Genomic DNA, 18,183 nt, shown 5'->3' with positions numbered 1-18,183 from the left:
AGCTTTCTGACACTCAGAATAAAACCCCTGCCATCTTCATGCCTTCTCCCTTCTCCTCCCCCTTTCACCTGAGCTTTTATTTCCCATCGTATAACAAAAACCAAACCAAACCAAACCAAAACAAACAAAAGATTAAAGTAAGTATTTTATTTAATAAGACATTTATACTCAGTAGGAAAAGAATTAAAGCTCCATGAAAATAAATACAGTAAATCTCTTGGGCAACACACCACACACACTTCCCAAACTGAAGGCTGAGATTTTCAAGAACCACAGGACAGCCAAGAAATACTGACAACATTGGCAGATGAGGTATAAGTGAGATCCAGCCTGATCAGTGCAAGTAATCTACATGAAACTAAAGCCAAGAACAAAGCAAAAGAAATTCTAAATTACTGCCACTTCAGCCGTCAGAGAAATAAAATAGAGCTTATTTTCCCCTTTCCTCTCAGCCTCTCTGAAGCCATACAACCATGCAGATCACTAACCTAGAAGAACTGGCCAGTCATGACAGAAAACAAGACAACAATTTCTGGGTTTGAAATTGCACATTATTCACCAGAAACTCAAGGAAAATATTATGCTATTTCATCGCTGATGATGTAATTACCTTTGCAGGGCTGAAAAACTTAAGAGCCTCTCTACGTGTGTCTCAGGCTGGAGGTCCCTCTTCTTCAGTGAGTGCTGCTGGATGCTGGACAGAGAGAGGATGTCGTAGTCTGAAAGCATGGACTCAACTGTGTCTGAAAGGCCAGCAAGGAAAGTTTTACTTTCAAAAGACTTTCTTTTCAAAGGCACACATAAAAAAAGAGCAAACCAGAGACTCCCATTTCAACAGAAAGACCAGTTTGTTCTAATTTTAGGATAACTATCATACATTTCTGTAATGGTCTATTTTGTGTAGGCAAGTAGAAATCAAAGAGTGAGAATAACACAATCTGAGAGAGACAAACAGTTTCAAGTTTGCTTCACATTTTCTACAATTTCTGAGCAACCAACTCATCATTTTTACTGCTACAGCAACGCAGAACTAATGCCCTCCCTGGCTGCCCACCAGAAACTAAATGGGGAGAGAGAACATCCCCCTTCCTCTGGGGTGAATTACTCTCCTCACCTGCTGGTGCCACATGAGTTTGAGGAAGAAATTAATTTAACCTAGGAGAATTAAACCAAATTAATTGCAGACTGGACTGCATTGGGCCTTTCTGCCCACCAGCAGCCAGGAAACAGGTATCTGCATAGCACAATCAGAATTAACTAAGAAGGCAACTCATGTGAGATAGCCTGGTTTCCCAATACCTTATCATCATGCAAAACTCCCTTTCCTACTCAGAACACGAAAACTTGTGCAGAGAAAGGGCACCAAGTGCCCAAATTCCTTCAAGAGCAGCACACAAATTACAAATTCAGGTCAATACTTTGCAGGTGTTTCCACTATGAACAACTGCATCACAGCTGTACAGAGTGTTTGGCTCTTGCTGATAAAGCCTCCTGCTACTTCATAAGGCATTCCTTCATCAAAGCACCCATCCACACTCTTCATTCTCTGGAGCACCCACCACCCAGTGAGACACCCAACAACCACCCTGGCTTCCACTAGCACTGACAGATTCAGTTCCTCTTTACAGCCCTAACCAGAGGCTCTTAGTCCCACATTGCTGTTTTCCTTCTCAGCCAGAGGTGTTCACTCTTCACTGCATTAAATGAGGATTCAGATGTGTTTTACAAAAGACAGAAGTGCTCACCCAGACATCCTTTATTTTAAAAAGTCCCTGTTTCTTTCCCCCCCAGCTCCAGCTATGCTTCTAAATCACACCTGATAGCTACCAGAGAGCTTTTCTATAAAGGAAGATGGCATTCCTTCAGAGCCCCTGGTCACTAGCTTACCCCACTCAGCAAAGTGACCTCATGTGTTTTATTGGACTTCTAAGAAAGCAGCACCACTAACGAGCTGTTTTACTGGCTATTGAGCAACAAACCAAGATTGCCAACTTGAACTCTAGATGCTCACAGCTCTTGAAATAATACAGGTTCTTTAAAATTGACACAGTACCATAATTTATCCCCAAATCCATGCCTCCAAAGGCCAAGCAAGCTTTAAGAACACACTGATCAGGGCAAGGGAAGGATCTTGCTTTTCCTTTTGCATGGGAGTGAGTGGGGAGAATTAACCAGCAGTGTACAGCCACATGTGTGCTTGTGTGAAGTGAGGAAGGCACAGAAGCGAAAATGACCCTCCCAGCCCTCCTGGCCCTGCACCAGACCCACTCACAGAGTGAGGCACAGGTGACACTGCTGCTTTCTTGGGCAGCAGAAGCCACCAAGCAGCGGTTCCCAGGCTTCTCCCTTGCCGGCTGCTCCTCCTTGAGCAACACAGGAAGGGCAGTGCAGTTGCAATTTCCTGATTTCTGTTTACAACCCACAGGTCAAGAGCACCTGCAATTGATTACCATGTGTTTCGGGTTATATGCAAAGACAAGTTCCTATCACCACATTTTCTGCTGTGGGGATTTCCCCATATATGCCCCACTGCTGCATGGCAAGTGGGATCTTAAACTTCAGGTTACCACATGATGCAGAGCTGTTCACTGGAGCCATGCAGTGAGTATATGCCTAACTTCCCCCTCCAAACAGCTCTTTTTTGTTAAAAAGTTTGTTCTAATTAATTGCTTCTTGTCTGGCATCTGCCCTTATCCAGAACCACCTAGGAAGGGAGTGGGAACAGGCAAGGAAATCCATTCCAGAAAAAAAAACCCTCATCAAACCACCTAGTTCTGAATTCTTTTAATCAAACTTGAGAGTCTCTCACCATACTCAGCTAGAGCTGACCCCTCAATTCAAGTGAATGTTGATATACAGGCTATCCAACATTAGTTTATGATACAGACCAAGCATGTGGTATGTAGGGCATGAAACAAGAGGTGTGGTACCACTGCCGTGCTGTTCGGGGACCTGCCAAGAACAAGGTCTGCCCGAGAGGCACAACCCCAGCTCCAAAACATTCCTGTCCTTTTCCACCTCTGCCTTTGAAGTACAGAAGCAAGAGAAGGCCGTGTCAAAGAGCAGGATGCTGTTGCCACTATGGCCAGACAAAATGTCTCAGTTTCATGGAAAGAGAACTGAGAAGTCTGCTAAAAAAAAAATCTGGCTTCTTTTATTTGGTAGGCAAGTCCTACTCCACCTTAATATACACAAACACCCTTCTGGAAATGCCTCCCAGAGACACAGGAAGGGTAGTAAGAACAAGACCTAAGAAATTCATGAAGATGAGTAACATGATTCTATTGAAATAACAAATGAAACACACGGCACTCCCAGTTCCTGTAACCCTGAAACAAGAGTGCACTTGTTCATATTTCCTCTTACTCTTCCTAAATTTGTTTGCTTTTAATTTTACTTACAACATAAGTAGAGGCTTAAGACATGCTGCTCCCAGACATATTCTGTGAATTAATTATGGTATCAGAGAGATGTGGAACAATTATATTGGTAATACATTGAAACCAAATTCTTTTTGTAAAATGTTCATATTGCAAAAATGAATCCATGTTCATAGCTTATTGAAAATAAAAGATGAAGTGTCATTATTTTAAAGAAAACACAGAACTGTACAGAGTCCAACTGTACAGCAGTCTGTGGATGGGAGCCATAGAAAACATATACTTGACTTTTTATTCAAGTTTCAAAATCTTTCTGGTATTCTTTCCCCACTATCCTCATTATGGTCCAAGAGTCATTTCCCATGGGCTTCAACAGGCTTGAGCTTAGTTGCCCAAACCACTTTTTTGTGGTTCATTCCTTTCCACACCCACCTAGATTTCTGCATTCCTGTCTCTTTAGGGAACACCTTAACTGCATGCTGATATGGTAAGTATTTGTTTATTGTCACTAGCCTTCACCTCATGGTACCTTCTTTCCCAGAGGGAAGCCTCCCATGAACATATAGAAATGGAGTTTGTAAGAGACACAGGGAAGGGACATCGGTGACAAAGATGAGATCCTAAAGCTCTCAAGAAGAAATCCACACCAGTGATCCTCTTCTACCCCCAGCTTTGAACTCACCAACTCTTGCCTCTTTTTTTTTACTTGTTTCTAGGCTAAAAGCCTCCTAGCACTAGACTTCCAGACTTAACACAGGAAAATATCTTTTAATAAACTCTGCTCCAGCACTAAGGAGCTCAAGAATGCACAGAGAAACAGCTTAACTCCCTGAGCTGAAGGCCACTGCATGTATTTCAAAAGAAGTTGTTTCTCTTTCAGTGCTCAGCTAGCAATTCAAATACCAATGTCACCCTTCTCCAACCAGCGTGGCTTTCATAAGTACAGCAGTAAATTCCCATGATCTCATGCCCCATGTATTGTCCGGAAACCAACAAGAAATGTGGCAAGTCAGTCATTTCATAAGCACCATTTTGCACTGCATTATTTATGGAAAGGTTAAGCTTATCTAGAAGCATGAAGTTTTAACCCAGAAAATATAACTAGTATTTTTTAAACTCTCTTCAAAATTATCCCATGATAGAAAATGTTCCTACCTAAAACTCAAGATCCAAAATTAAAAAAAAAAAAAAAAAAAAAAAAGAACAACTTTTGAGATTTAAAAAAGACCACTAGAGAATCAGTGGGGTTTGCAGGAACGATTGCAGTTATTTCTCCAATCATCCCAAGGGAATAAAAGCAGAAGTAACTTTTCTGTCAAAGGCACTGGAATGGGATGACAAGCCTACAGGGAACAGTCCTAGAACAAGCACTGCAAGCACACTCAGGAAGGATTTTGCAGTGGAGCTGTTAAATCAGTGTCATCTCCAAGACTGAAAAAGGGGCTCCAGGCTGTATTTCATGCCGTACTCAGAGACTACATCTGGGTTCTGATCTCAAGCTGATTTCCAATGGGTACCAAACACCTACCAAAAGCTTATGAGCAGCTGACTAGTAACAATTTTCCTGATTCAGCTGAGGAGTGACTGAAAAGTTGAAGTGCTCCAAATTCTTTATTGTTACTATTTCGTTTCGTATGTTTTTCTTGTACATTAAGATATTTTAATTAAAGTAACCAAATACAGTAATTTGAAATATAATTCAGAGTCTCAGAGTTAAGACCAGGAAACACAGACTGGAGTCTTTCCAGCTTGAACCACAAGAGCTAAAACAGGTCTCCATCACCCTACATAAACCAGCTGCCCCTGGGTTTGCAGTAGCAGCTGCTCACTGGCTGCAACACAGGAGGATTGTTGGCTGCAGCACCATCCCAGGGAGTGCTAATGGAGAAGGCAAATATATCCATATTTCAACTGGGCACACAAACGGTCTGTGCCAGGCAGGAGGTGATGCAGTCATGCTTAAATGTTTGTGGATGCCTTCTCTGAACAGCTTATGCTGCTTTCAGGAGACTGTTGATGAAGAGGACACATTGCAAAGGTTCATCGTGGGAAAGCTGCTCTGTAACAACTCCTTGCACGTGCTGTTACATCTTTCTCCAGTACATCTGGTACAGAGACATTTCCAGAGACACAATACAAATTGTTTCAATTGAATTGAAACACTTATCCCACACAAAACAGCCCATGTTTTTAATGGTTTAGATAAATCATGTTTACTTCTTTCCACTGAAGAGTGGTTGCTGTTTTCCTCAGCTAGAACATGTAAACAGAAGAACTTGTGTGAGAAACAAGTTCAAAGCAAGAACCAAATACTTGTCAGCGTTCTAATAAACCATAACAACGTCAAAGTTTACACTCTGAGCACATTTCTGGACAAACCTGTTAGGAAGAATGGCAGCCACGTCAGCACTGCTGGATGTTTTAGAAGGCATGTTTTTGACTCGATCCCAGCTGCACCAAACAAGTTAAACCACATGAGAAAACAAGGTGCTCGCACTCGGTCAGCAGCAGACAAAGCCTCGGGGTACAGTTCCCCAGCCCTCGTGCTGGGAGGGCAGGGATGCTGCTGCTTTATTGTCCACCAGCTACTCCTCAGTTACACTGGGCAGCTACTCCATCCTTATCACACATTCAGACATGCCACTGATGGCTATCATGGAAAGCTAACAGCTCACTAAATACCCTCTAGCTCATCTCAGGAAAAACTTGTTCATGTAGCTGCATCTTTGCAAGTTTTTTCCCCGCAATAAAATAAACATCTGTTTCTAGGCAGTGGGAATATTTCCTTAAGGGTGCAAATTCTATTTAGCAGAAGCTGTATAGATAATTAAGCTGCTGTTTCTGGTGGTTTTGAATACAGCTGAATACCACAACAGCTCCTACACATTACCTCACATGCTTCCACAACCTTGCAAATTATCTCCTTCACTAACCACATCTTAAATAAGGACCAGTGAGGAACAAAACTGATACTGCTGCATCTACTTGATTTAACAACAGTCTGTCCTATTAATGATAACAGATCACTTTTCAAAGGAAAAAATAAAGCAATATCCTGCCAAGTATTGACGTTATTAAAAATAAGGAAGTCCAGTGAATTAACATCTTCATAAATAACTAAAACAAGGGCAATACAGCCATCCCATCTTACAGCAGAACAGTATCATATGACTTGATGCTCAGAAACACCCAACACAACCCACCCCCAAATCACATGCTTTCATCCATCCTGCAGAGAGGAACTGCCCCGTCACAGGATGCAGTGTTCTGTGGAAACAGATCACTTGTCTGGCTCTCAAAAACCTACAAGCCTCACTACTGTACTAAGATACCACACCACAAAATCCTGCTGTGTCACAAAATAAGTCTGAGTAGAGCAGATTCTAGGCAGACACTAATTACTGTGTAGTCTAATTACATTTGACTACACTTGTGAAATGAGCCCCTTCATCTCTGACTGCATTTCTTCTCCTTGTGGATTACAACTCTGGACTCATTCACACACCAACTTCCAAAATTCAAGGCACATCACAGGTACTGAGGGGCAGAATTTTACTATTTCAGTGACAACCTGAAAAGATGAGAAAGGAAACCAAGGGATATCATGTTCTTGTTCAATACCTCAGTAATTATGGATCAACAACTACTGGGCGGCAGCTGCAGGTGCCTCCCTTCATAACAGAGCCCCCTTGCCTTCCCACTTCCAGTCCATGCACCTACATAGGTTACAAATACAAATATCAGGGAGGGAAAAAAGTACAAATAATGCACATCAGAAAGGCAGGGATGGATATTGTGAAGAGATCCAGGGCACAGGAAGGCAGGGATGGATATTGTGAAAAGATGCAGGGCACAAATCACAAAGATGGGCAGTACTATCACATGTATCTGCAAGAATGAAAGACATCAGGAACACCATTACAACCATTGAGAGGGTTGCAGGACATCCCCAAAACAGGCAAGTTCATGTGCTGCACATGAAGATCACAGAAAAGGGCAGCAGGATAAACTGCTCTTTGTTAGAGAAACCTGGCTCCTGGTTTCACAGCAAAGCACAACCCATCATCAGTCTGGCAAACAGGCAAACTCGGACTCCTACAGTTCATAAAACAGCTGGGGCAGGGGGAGTGGGGATCAACCTGTCTATAACGGAAATTAAACATAAACTTTTATCTCAAAGACAAATCTCTGCCGACTACTAAACACACAATTAAATCCTAATGTAAAGTCAGAGTGCCAGAGTGTTAGAGTACAGCTGGCTGTGCTTCCTCACTCAGCCCTTCCAGCCACAGAGCAGAAATCCACACTGGGGCTTCTGCACACAAAAATTCCAGAGTGGCGGAAGCATGAAACTGAGATGAGTCACTGCTGCTACCAGCAACCTACAGCAGCAGTGAAGCTGTCAGTTTTTACTGGGGAGAAAATTAAACTGCTCCAAATCTTAAATACAAACAGGAATTTTACTTTTTGTCTGCTTTAGGGTCAGAACAAACTGGCACTACTGAAAACCAAACTCGTGCTGAGCACTGGATTGTGTTCCCATTACAAAAATCTTGCACTAGCTAAAGATAATTCTTATTAATTAGAATTTAATGTAGCATTGACATTCTTCTTTTTGTTTACCTTGAGTTCTTTTTGAAGAAATTACCCTTCAATCACTTTTTTCAGTTGGAAATGCAAACACTGACCTATTCATATGAACAAATGAAAACAAACCTGAGAAAAGTACTTGAAAACCTTGATATTAAGTAACTTCATGGAAAAGATTGCTAATCCACAACACAAAAATTATACTGATAATTTGCATTCAATAGGGCCATGTCTACACCAAACATTTGCTGTTTATAAAGAGACAAAGACACTGAATCAACAAATTCCTCCAATTATTTTGAAATAATCCCGCCACATCCTGGGCAGGGACCACATGCTGTGGGGACTGTGTGTCCTTGAATTCTCCACCATGTGATGCATGGTGAGAAACACACTCAACCTTCAGCTTTTGGGGACAAACTGCAAAACCAGCTCCATCTAAAACAGTAATCTTGCTTCAAAGGATGTCCAAATGGGGTAAGAAACAGTAACAAAAAAGGCAGATGGAAATGATAATTTGACCCTCACCCAAGTCTGATCTTAGTATCCAACAAAAGCTGCAGTCCGGCAGGATAAAATTTAATCTTGCATTAAGATTTTTGTCACAAATTATCTCCCTGCACATTCTTGACACTGAGCTAAACTTGCAATCCCTAAAGTCTTTGGCAGCAAGTTACGTTGCTGGCCTTTTGGATTTCCTGCATTTTATCACACTAAGTGTGAAGAATTCAAATCTGACTGCAAATCCATTTATGATGCCCTCTGTATCACTTAGCTCCCCTGGTTTATTCATCAACACCACTGCCATTTGTTTTTTTCACTCAACAATTTCTAAATCCGAACCTTCCTTGTGCATTAGGTAGGTTTGCACCGAACCATTTGTAACAATCATTTCTCAGCTCACACAGTTGTTGAGTTTTGTGTGGTATTCCTGCAGTGTGGAGAAAAACTGGTGGAAATCAGGGTACCTCTGGTTTTATTAGTGCAACTTAGCAGGTATGAAAAGACCCCCCCGTGAGTGATTTAAAGAATATAATCTTTATATTATATAAAAGAAACAACTATCTTTAGTTCCCTGCCTAGCTTGTGACAAAAAGTTCTCATTCAAAAGAGCTAACAGTGGAGTAAGACACATTTTACATGCAGACTGTTGGGGTAATTCTGGATACATCTTGCATAGTGGCAGCACAGAACTTGTACCACTGCTTTGTAATACAGATTCAGGCAGTTCTTTAGGTATATTCAGTGACCTAGTCACCTACTCAGCACCCAAGCTGGACATTTACACTTACTCTTCTCAAGTACATTAAGCTCTGTTACCATTCAGTTATGTCTGAACTCCAAAACAAACAGTATAAATATTTTATAGCTCTAAAAGTTTATCTTCAGAGATAAACAAGAGAGAAAAAAATTGAAAGAGTTGCCATTAATTTTTTTGGGGCCAAACTGCAGTATCAGTCACTATATTGAGTAGTAGAGTCCCACTTCTCTAGAAATTGATCCCTGATGTCAACATTATTAAAAAGAGTACACCTACAGACAAAGTGAGGTGGATGCCATCCTGCCTTCATCCCTCACCTGGAACACAACCACTTCCACTCCCCAAAAACAACAGGGCAGGTGCTTAGACAGTCACACTGTGAGCTGCTCCACAGTAATGGAGTTCACACAGAAAATATACTCTTTACTGAAAATAAACCAAAACCAAGCAAACAGAAACCCTAAACCACTAAAAAACCCCAAAACAAAACAAAAAGGAAAACAACAACAACAAACCAACCAACCAACCAAAAAAAGAGAATAGCTTCCAGACAGCTCACATTCCATGAATGTGCTCACAGGAATGAGGAAGGGATCGGAAAACTGAGGTCAGGTTGTGGCAGTCCCATTTTAGATCAGTTTAGACTCCTGGAGCACCACACTCCAAGATTACTTCAGCCAAAAAGCTGGAAAATCACCCACATCTTATTATCGCTTATTCTATTCTTTGTCAAATTCTTTTTTTCACTATGTAGGTTTTTTTCCTCCTTGAAAAACTGAACTGAATTAGCAAGAAGTTCTCAACAGAAATCACAAAATGTTAATTCATGAAATTTCCTTAAGGATAAGTTCTCATCAGAAATCTGATTTCAGTTCCCAAAAATTAAGCTGTGGATAAACAGAGTTTTCAAAATAATAACACTGAAATTATTAGAAGGAAAAGATGATATTTAGAAAACCAAGCTGTAAGATGAGGACAACGGAACTCCAACAAAAGATGAACATAAAACCACAATAAAAAAGGCAAAGGTATTTTTAAAAGCAGCTTGTAAAATGCATAAAGCTAATACCTGAAATACTTTTTATTTTATGAGAAGAAACCATACAGCTAAATAAGCAAAAGGGCTTGTAAAACAAGTAAGCTGCAAATAGAGCCCCAAGAATGGATGCTAAAGGCCAGTGCCAATAACTGACCTTAGTATTCCCTGCAGAGATTAGAAAGAACCCCAAAGGGAACTTCTTGTCAGGATAGGATATTATGTAAAGACCTGTGCTTGAGACTCAGGAAAAGAGGTTTTACAACAAGTCAAGAAAATGACCAATAGATCAACAGGATATGAATGTATCAACACAAGAGTTACAAAGCACTGCAAAAATAGAACTGGTCAACTCCTAACTGTGGTATGGGACTAAAGTGCCACTGGTGTAGTACAGGGGGTTTAAAAAGACCAATTTCCACTCAAGGTACCATCTAAGAGCCCAATTAACAAATACATTCAATGTCCTGATGTGACAAACAGTAACAGTAACAACACAACAGTACAAGTTACTAGATCTGGGGCTAAATAACATACTAGGAATATAGTGCCTCCTATATATTAGCATATGTATATATATGGCAGTAGTGTGTGGATAAAAGGAGCCCACACAGATTTTTCAAGTTCGCCCTTGAAATACTTTTGCAAATTTAGTTTACAGGACAACAAAACACATGATGAAATTCAAGATATGAATATGAAATAGTATGTGAGGAAAGTAATTCCTCACTGTATTTACACAGCAAAGAATGTCAGTACAATTACTACCACTCAAAACAAAAAGAAAAAACCCACACAAAACAAACAAACAAAAAAACCCAAACAAAAAACCCCAAACCACCCCCAAAACCCAAACAAACAAACAAAAAAACACAAAGAAAAGAGAACCTGGAGTGACTATTAAAGACCAAAAACTACTCAGAAAGGAAACAAAATCAAAAGCATTCATCATTATAAATTTATGGTGCCTTTGTATTACAAATGGTGTCCTGCATATGTCCTGACCATACATCTCAAATAAATAAACACAAAATATATAGACAAATTAACCAATAAAGTCATGATTCTTTCCTCATACTAAGAATTATTATATAGACTAATATTTTCTCACTTAAAAAACAGAAGATGGTACAAATGAGTCAAATTGCACAGGTATGTCAGTCACTAAAGGTGTGAAGAAAATGAATAATTCTTCCAACGTTTAAAACAGAAAAAATGAGCTTTTTCTCCATGCAGTATTTCATAAAACTGAAGAGCTCATAGTCTAGGCACATAGTCTAGCTCATAGTGGACCAAAAAGACAAAAGCCTTCAGATAAAGACTGCACAAACTCATAGCAGACAGGTCCTTTAGAAGGCATGAAGATGTGACAGCCCAAGATGCTGTTGAGGACCTCCCTGAGCCGCCTGATGCTGAAAGGACACGCTGTGTTTATTTCTATGACACTCCTGAAGCATCCACCACTGAGCCCCATCCTTCCCAGATTCCTGCAGCCCCCAGCTGCTGAGGTGTGCACAGAACCACAAACCCACCTCAGGTGCAGGACAGGAGGGCAGAGGTCCAGCCTGGAACCTGATGGGAAATATGCTGAGAGATGCAGGCCAAAAAAGACTTGGAGCAATCCCTGCTGGCCTCACTGACTGGAGACAGGACAAGTGTCTCTGTGTGAATGTACTGCTGATTAATCACTGGAACGGTGTTCCGAGACTGTTCTGAACTGTTTAGACAGTTCAGCTGCTGATTTGAATGTCAGTATCATCATATGTGAAGCCCTGCACAGCAATGGGCTCAAGGAAAGCAACAGAACTTATCACAAAACCATTTTTGCACCTTTGATTTTTGAAACAGGGGTTTTCCTGTGGGGGCCAGACAAAGTTTTTAAAGGAAAAAAAAATTTTGCTGCCCCAGTGATAAGGAACTATTGTACAGAGAAGAGGAAAAATGGAGTAAAGACAAGGATCCAAAAAGTATAGGTCTTAAGGGCAAGACACTGCCACTGCCTCTTGCAAGAGTCCATCTGCCATTTCAGTGATAAACTTTTGCTTATCAAATGCAAGTCTACAATTTGTTCATTGCAAAGTAGAAGCTTAGATGCAAAACTGTTTACAGAAGTTAAGGAAAGCAGCGGTTCTCGCCCGTGTCACGCTTTTCTAGAGGTCACTTTCAGTTCCAATGGCTTCGGGCTCTCTGGTGACTCTCCAAACAGAACTATGAAGGGAAGCCATTTATATGATTTTGCCCAGTGAGGCTGTGTAGCCTCCCTCCCTGGAGATATTCCAGAACCGCCTGGATGCAATCCCATGGAATGTGATCCAGGATGGCCCTGCAGGAGCAGGGAGACTGGACCAACTGAGCCACTGCGGTCCCTTCCTACCCGACCTATTCTGGGACTACCGCGTTTTAACAGAACGCAAACTCCTGTGAGGAAAACTCCTCAGAAGACCTCGAGCGTGAGGACAATGGTGTCCCTCCCCGCAGAGAGCAGTGTCCCCAAACACCTCCCATCAGCGATGCTTTCGGCAAAGGGGTGCTCTGCCCCGCCCCGCCCCACACAGCCCCGCCGCTCACCCCCGGCAGAGCGGGGTGCCGTGCCTCCCCCGGCCCCCCCCCGCAGTGGTCTCTCCCTCCTTCTCCCCTCTCCCCTCCCCTCCGCGGTTGCCGTGGTCGCGCCCTGCCCTCACCGTAGCGCTGCGGGCGCTGCGATCGCCCCAGCGCCTCCAGCCCGCCCGGCCCCCACAGCAGCACCAGGGCCGGGAGCAGCCACAGTGGAAGCCTCATGGTCCGGGCGCGGCCTCCTCCGGCACTGCGCGCCCGCTCGTTCGCATCCGCTCGGGGCAGACCTCGCCTGGGGCCGCCTCGCCTCCGCCCGCCGTGCCGGGCCCGCCGCCCTCCTGGGCCCGCACCCGGAAGCGCGGCACTGCGCGTGGGGCATTGTGGGGAGGGCGGGGCCGCCATCTTGAGCGGGGGGCGGGGCGGAGGGGAGGAGGCCGTGAGGGGAGGCCGTGAGGGGAGGCCGTGGGGCGGGGAGTGCGGCCTCCGTGGAGACACGGGTGGAAGGGTCCGCAGTGGGGCGGGTGATCCAGCCTCGCTGCTCCTGCGGGGTCATCCTAGACCACATGGCACATGGTTGCATCCAGACGGTTCTTGAATATACTCTGGGAGGGAGACAACACAGCCTCTGGACAGTCTGTTCCAGTGCTTGGTAGCACACACAATAAAGTTCTTCCTCATATATTCAGGTAGAACTTCCTGAGCAATTATTTCTGCCCCTTGCATCTTGTCCTATTGCATGGCACCACCAAGAGGAGTCTGGCTGCGTGCCCTTGACACCCTCACTACAGATACTGAAATACATTGCTGAGGTCCCCTCTCAGTCATCTCATGTGGCTGAACAGGCCCAACTCTCTCAGCTTTTCCTGGTAAGAGAGATGCTCCAGTCCCTTGACCATCTCTGCAGCCTGTGCTGGACCCTCTTCAGGAGCTCCATGCCTCTCCTGCACTGAGGAGCCCAGAGCTGGACACAGCATTCCGGGTTTGTGCTCACCAAGGCTGAATAGAGGGGCAGGATCACCTCCTACCTGCTGGCAGTGCTGTTCTTCCTGCTGAGAGCGCTTGCTTTTGCTTTCTTGGGGCATCCCCACCAGAGCCCCCTCACGGCCTTCCAGCATGGGAACAGACCCTGGAAAGGGAGAGGGCTCTGGGCTCTGCAGCCCCTCTCTGGGGACAGCGTGGGCAGTGGAGCTGCCTGGGCAGGAGGACCCCGATGCTCTCAGATCGTGCACACTCAGTGATGCCGCTCACAGCTGCATTTGCTGCTTCTCCCCAGCCATGGGAGTGACTGCACTCGGTGGCTTTACAAAGTTTTGTGCAGTTTCCTTAGAACAACTGAGGACTGTGGCACTTAGTACAAATAATAAGTGATGGGTCCAGGACTCAGCTGTTCCCAAAGAGCATGCCTTATTGGGATAAAAGCACAGCAAATGTACTTGTGTTAAAGCTGTGCTGTAATGCTCTGGTTAATGTTCTCCAGAATTAGATGGATCTCTCAGCTTGATGCCTCCAGCAAAGATGATTGCAAGTGATACACTCAGCAAAAACGGAGAAAAAGTGTACCCATTGCCCATCCTGCTTAAGCCGTGCTGCTTGGTTTTGACAGAGCCCATCACAATGGAATTGTTAAATTAAAGTGTTTGGACTACTGTGATTTAATAATAGCATAACAGTATGTAGTTATTATGAAAATTGTCACTGATTTAGCAATATTGTTTATTCCACATTAATAACAGTAATTGATTTTGTATCAGTACATTAGTTTAATATCATGCCTGAGTGTGGGGGGTTTTTTAAATCTTAATTTGTCTATACAAATATATCATCTTGAGTCTAGTATAGGATCACTTTTGGAGTGTGTTGCTACTCAGTACTAGTAGAAATGCATCATCTCTTTATCACAGTAAGGAATTTGAGCCATTTTATTAACATGAATAAGGACTAAACAAGGATATGCTAAATACATAGGATACGATTAGAAATTAATGGGAAACAGCATGTAGTGTGTTGGTGAGGAATAGCACGAGTACAGCACATCGAATAATAAAAAAAGGGAAAATAATTTAATATATGAAGACAGTGAATGTGTTTCCCTGTGTTAATAATAAAAGCTGGAGATGTGACAGCTTGCTGGGTAACTGACCCTGTTCACAAGAAAGGTTCCTTTAAGAACAACTGTTTGGTAAAAGAGGTGAACCCACTACCCAGAGTGATTCATAAAATACACAGTTCAGGAGTTTGACTGGAAAGGAAGATGGATTCTGTGGCATGCCCTGGAGGAAGATGGTGCATTACCTTTGTTTTGTGAATGTTTGAAGGGTAAATGATCCCCCAAGGAAAAAGTCTTGATCTTGGTTCTGAGCTAAAGAGATAAGCAGGGCTCCTCCCCACCCGTGTGGGAGATGCAGGCTTCAAAAGCTGCGTATTTTCCCATGGGAATTATTGAAACCCGTATTTCGTGTGGCATTTGAATCTGTGTAGGGGGAAGTCCTGGGAAGTGCAGTGACTTATAAGAAGTGTTCATGTTTTGGGAGGAGGATGGAATGAATAAGTTCAAAAATCTCTTCTACTTTCATGATCATCTGCAGAAAGAAAAAACATCCTTTAAAAGCACCTGAGAGTTTCTCAAAGTGCAATAACCTCCAAAGCACAGAAAAAAACCCAACAGCAAAACATCATCTGTGTTTGTGTTGCACAAGGAGGGGTTTGTGTTTGTTTCATACCATGGAACGGGGCACATAACAGCATGAACAGGTCTGCAAGAGTCAACAGGCAGAAGACCGGTAATACTTTGGACTTATTGCTGAGGCTGTCTTCTCCCTCTTGCTGATAAATGAGATCTGGATTCCTATGGCATACCAGCTCTGAAGTTTCTGTAATTCCTCTCTTCCACAGTTCTTTTTTCTCCTCTGTTCTCTTCCATGTCTGTCTTTCACCAAGTCATCTGACTTCATTCCCTTTTATCTTCACAGATGTTCTTCTTTCCCATACAGCTTTTCATTTCCTTTGAAGGCCTCACCCTTACTTAGTGATGTTTGGCCTATTGTCACTTTCAAAATATGTAAAATAGCACTCTACATTAGTGATCCAGCAGTTTATAGTACATTTCCCAACATTTCCCCTACCTACTCAGCAAGACAGAAATTTGGCTACAACTCTTGAAATATACATATTCCAGTATTTTCTGACTTTCAGGAACTTCTATGGTCTCCTGTGGTCTTCCAGGACTACACACATATGCTGCAACTGGACTGACTTACCTGCTGTGCTAGTTTTGAAATCTGCTATTACTGCATCACAAAGGAAAGCAGAGACCAACATGAGAGAGCTTTTTAAAGGCAGAAGCAACCTGAATTTGTTCTTCGTTATTGTGAGCATATGTTCTCTATAATTATAATAACACATCATGCTTTTCTTCTCTGAAGCATATCAACGTTAATCTTCCCAGGGAGGGAATATATTCTTGTGAAGTTACTTCCTGCTACAGCCTGTTTAAAATCCACAAAGAAATTACTTGGCCCTACATTCTGACACCAAGTGGTCCCTATTTCATTTATCTGCCAGGAGATGGTGCTGCCAGTCTTCCATCTCTTCCTTTCTAGTTTTTAGGAAAGGTGATACATCTTTATGTGTAAACTACCATCTGACTGGTGCACTTTTGTCCTAATAGGGATTTTAAGAGAAACAGAAAACACCTTTCCATACTTAAAGCTTACTACTATCTTACAACTGGAAATACATATTTAAGATTCACCAGATGTCAGTGGCAAAGCCATTCAGGAACTTTCCAGAGTTTTTAGTGTTCCAAGGCAGGATGATGAATATAAACCACTTAACTTTATGATTTCCTGAGTAGTTCCACACATGCCTTTGTCACCTTTACAGACATCTGTGGATACACTCTGGCAAGATGGTTTGTACTTTCACAGGCACACCAGCCCTGTTCAGAGAACAAGAGCTGTGACACTGCTTTAAATGGAAGCAGAATGCAGTTTTAAAACTCCTCCTATACCACTTTTTGTAATTTAGACAGTTCTGTTTGCATCAATGTTAACAGGTATGTGGCTTCTTCCACCGAGCAGATTTCACAAAATTTGGCCTGAAAAGACCTTATAATGTAAAATGGAAAGACAGATTCTCTTCTGCTGGATCACATTTATAAATACGTGGGAATGCCACAGAGCAATGTGCTTCCTTTTAAGCTTAAAGGATTCATGTTTTTGCTTTGTTTATTTGATATCAGATTTTCTTTTCATTAGTGCAATTGTTTGGTACACACTTATGGCTACAGTAAAAAAAAACCAAAACAGACAACAAAATCCTAAAAAAAAGAGAACTGGACCTAATGTCAAATTCCCAGGTTTTGTTATATTCTGTTCTAAAATACATCCTGATGATTTACTGGTAATTTCTCTTTCCCACCCAACAGCTGTTGCAGACACTGGTGGAAGTTAATATCTTTGGTATCAATTCCTGCTCTTCAGCAGACATCAGATATTTTTATTGATTCTCTTGTTTCTCTTAGGAAAAAGCTTCTTTGCTGTGAAATTTAATAAAAGAAAAGAGAATTTAAGTACAAGGTAAAATGTGTTTCTTCTGGGCAGTATTTTTGATCAGACATTAGGGCCAGGCATTATTCCAGGAGTATTGTTAATATAAAGGCAGCAAGTGTGGACCCTGTGGAAGGTAATGAAATGTGGGCCAGTCTCCAGCTGTACTATTTTGGTGTATGAGGCGCAGAGGGAACTGACTGCCAGTGTACTCCAGCAGCCTAAGCAAAACCTGGCAGCTGGACAACTGGACACCTACCATAGTAAACAAAACAAAACAAAACATTTAATTGATTAAATTTGCATGTGTTTGGGTTTGGAAAGGCCTGCTGGCATTCTGCCTTAGGCAGATTGCTTTGCTTCTACATTTGTGTGTGTATATGTACTATGTCTTAATATATGTATCAAGAGTTCCTGTTTAGGCTTAGAATTGTATGAAAGAGACAAATGAAACTCTTTTGGGCTGAAAATGAAACTGAAATCAGTATTCAGTGTCTTCACAAGTGAGATATATTGACTCATATATATATATATATATATATATGAGTCATGCATGGGAATTGAAAGGTGCTGGTACTTCTGGGTTTTTTCCCTTGCAAGCTAGGTTGAGAATATGTTATTTAAATGTAACTGGAGACTTCAGCATGCTATGGAAAAGTCATGTGTTGAATTCAGTACCATCTGCATTACAAAGAAACAGAGAAAGAGTGGGCTAGAAAAAGGCTGCGCTGGAATGCATTTGTGCCTTCTAGGGATTTTTTGGCAATACCTCAAATACAGAGCGATTCATGGAATACATGGAATGTAGTGTTAGAT

At 42.3% G+C, this 18,183-nt stretch overlaps 1 protein-coding gene across 1 annotated transcript in view; it reads right to left on the bottom strand.

Annotated features, from left to right (window-relative positions):
• Window positions 1-13,214, bottom strand: part of ADAM17 (ADAM metallopeptidase domain 17) — a 34,741-nt gene extending 21,527 nt beyond the window's left edge. Inside the window, exons 1-2 of the mRNA XM_063425103.1 lie at window positions 12,949-13,214; window positions 611-743 (exon numbers count right to left, since the gene is read on the bottom strand). Of these exons, the coding sequence (XP_063281173.1) occupies window positions 611-743; window positions 12,949-13,045 (230 nt within the window). The 5' untranslated portion in view covers window positions 13,046-13,214. The remainder of the gene's footprint in view (window positions 1-610; window positions 744-12,948) is intronic.
• Window positions 13,215-18,183: the final 4,969 nt, after the last annotated feature.

The sequence above is a fragment of the Prinia subflava genome, chromosome 2, assembly GCF_021018805.1.
Source record: "Prinia subflava isolate CZ2003 ecotype Zambia chromosome 2, Cam_Psub_1.2, whole genome shotgun sequence".
Taxonomy (NCBI): domain Eukaryota; kingdom Metazoa; phylum Chordata; class Aves; order Passeriformes; family Cisticolidae; genus Prinia; species Prinia subflava.
Note: the sequence above shows the minus strand (reverse complement) of the source record. Positions and strands in the feature narration are given on the sequence as shown.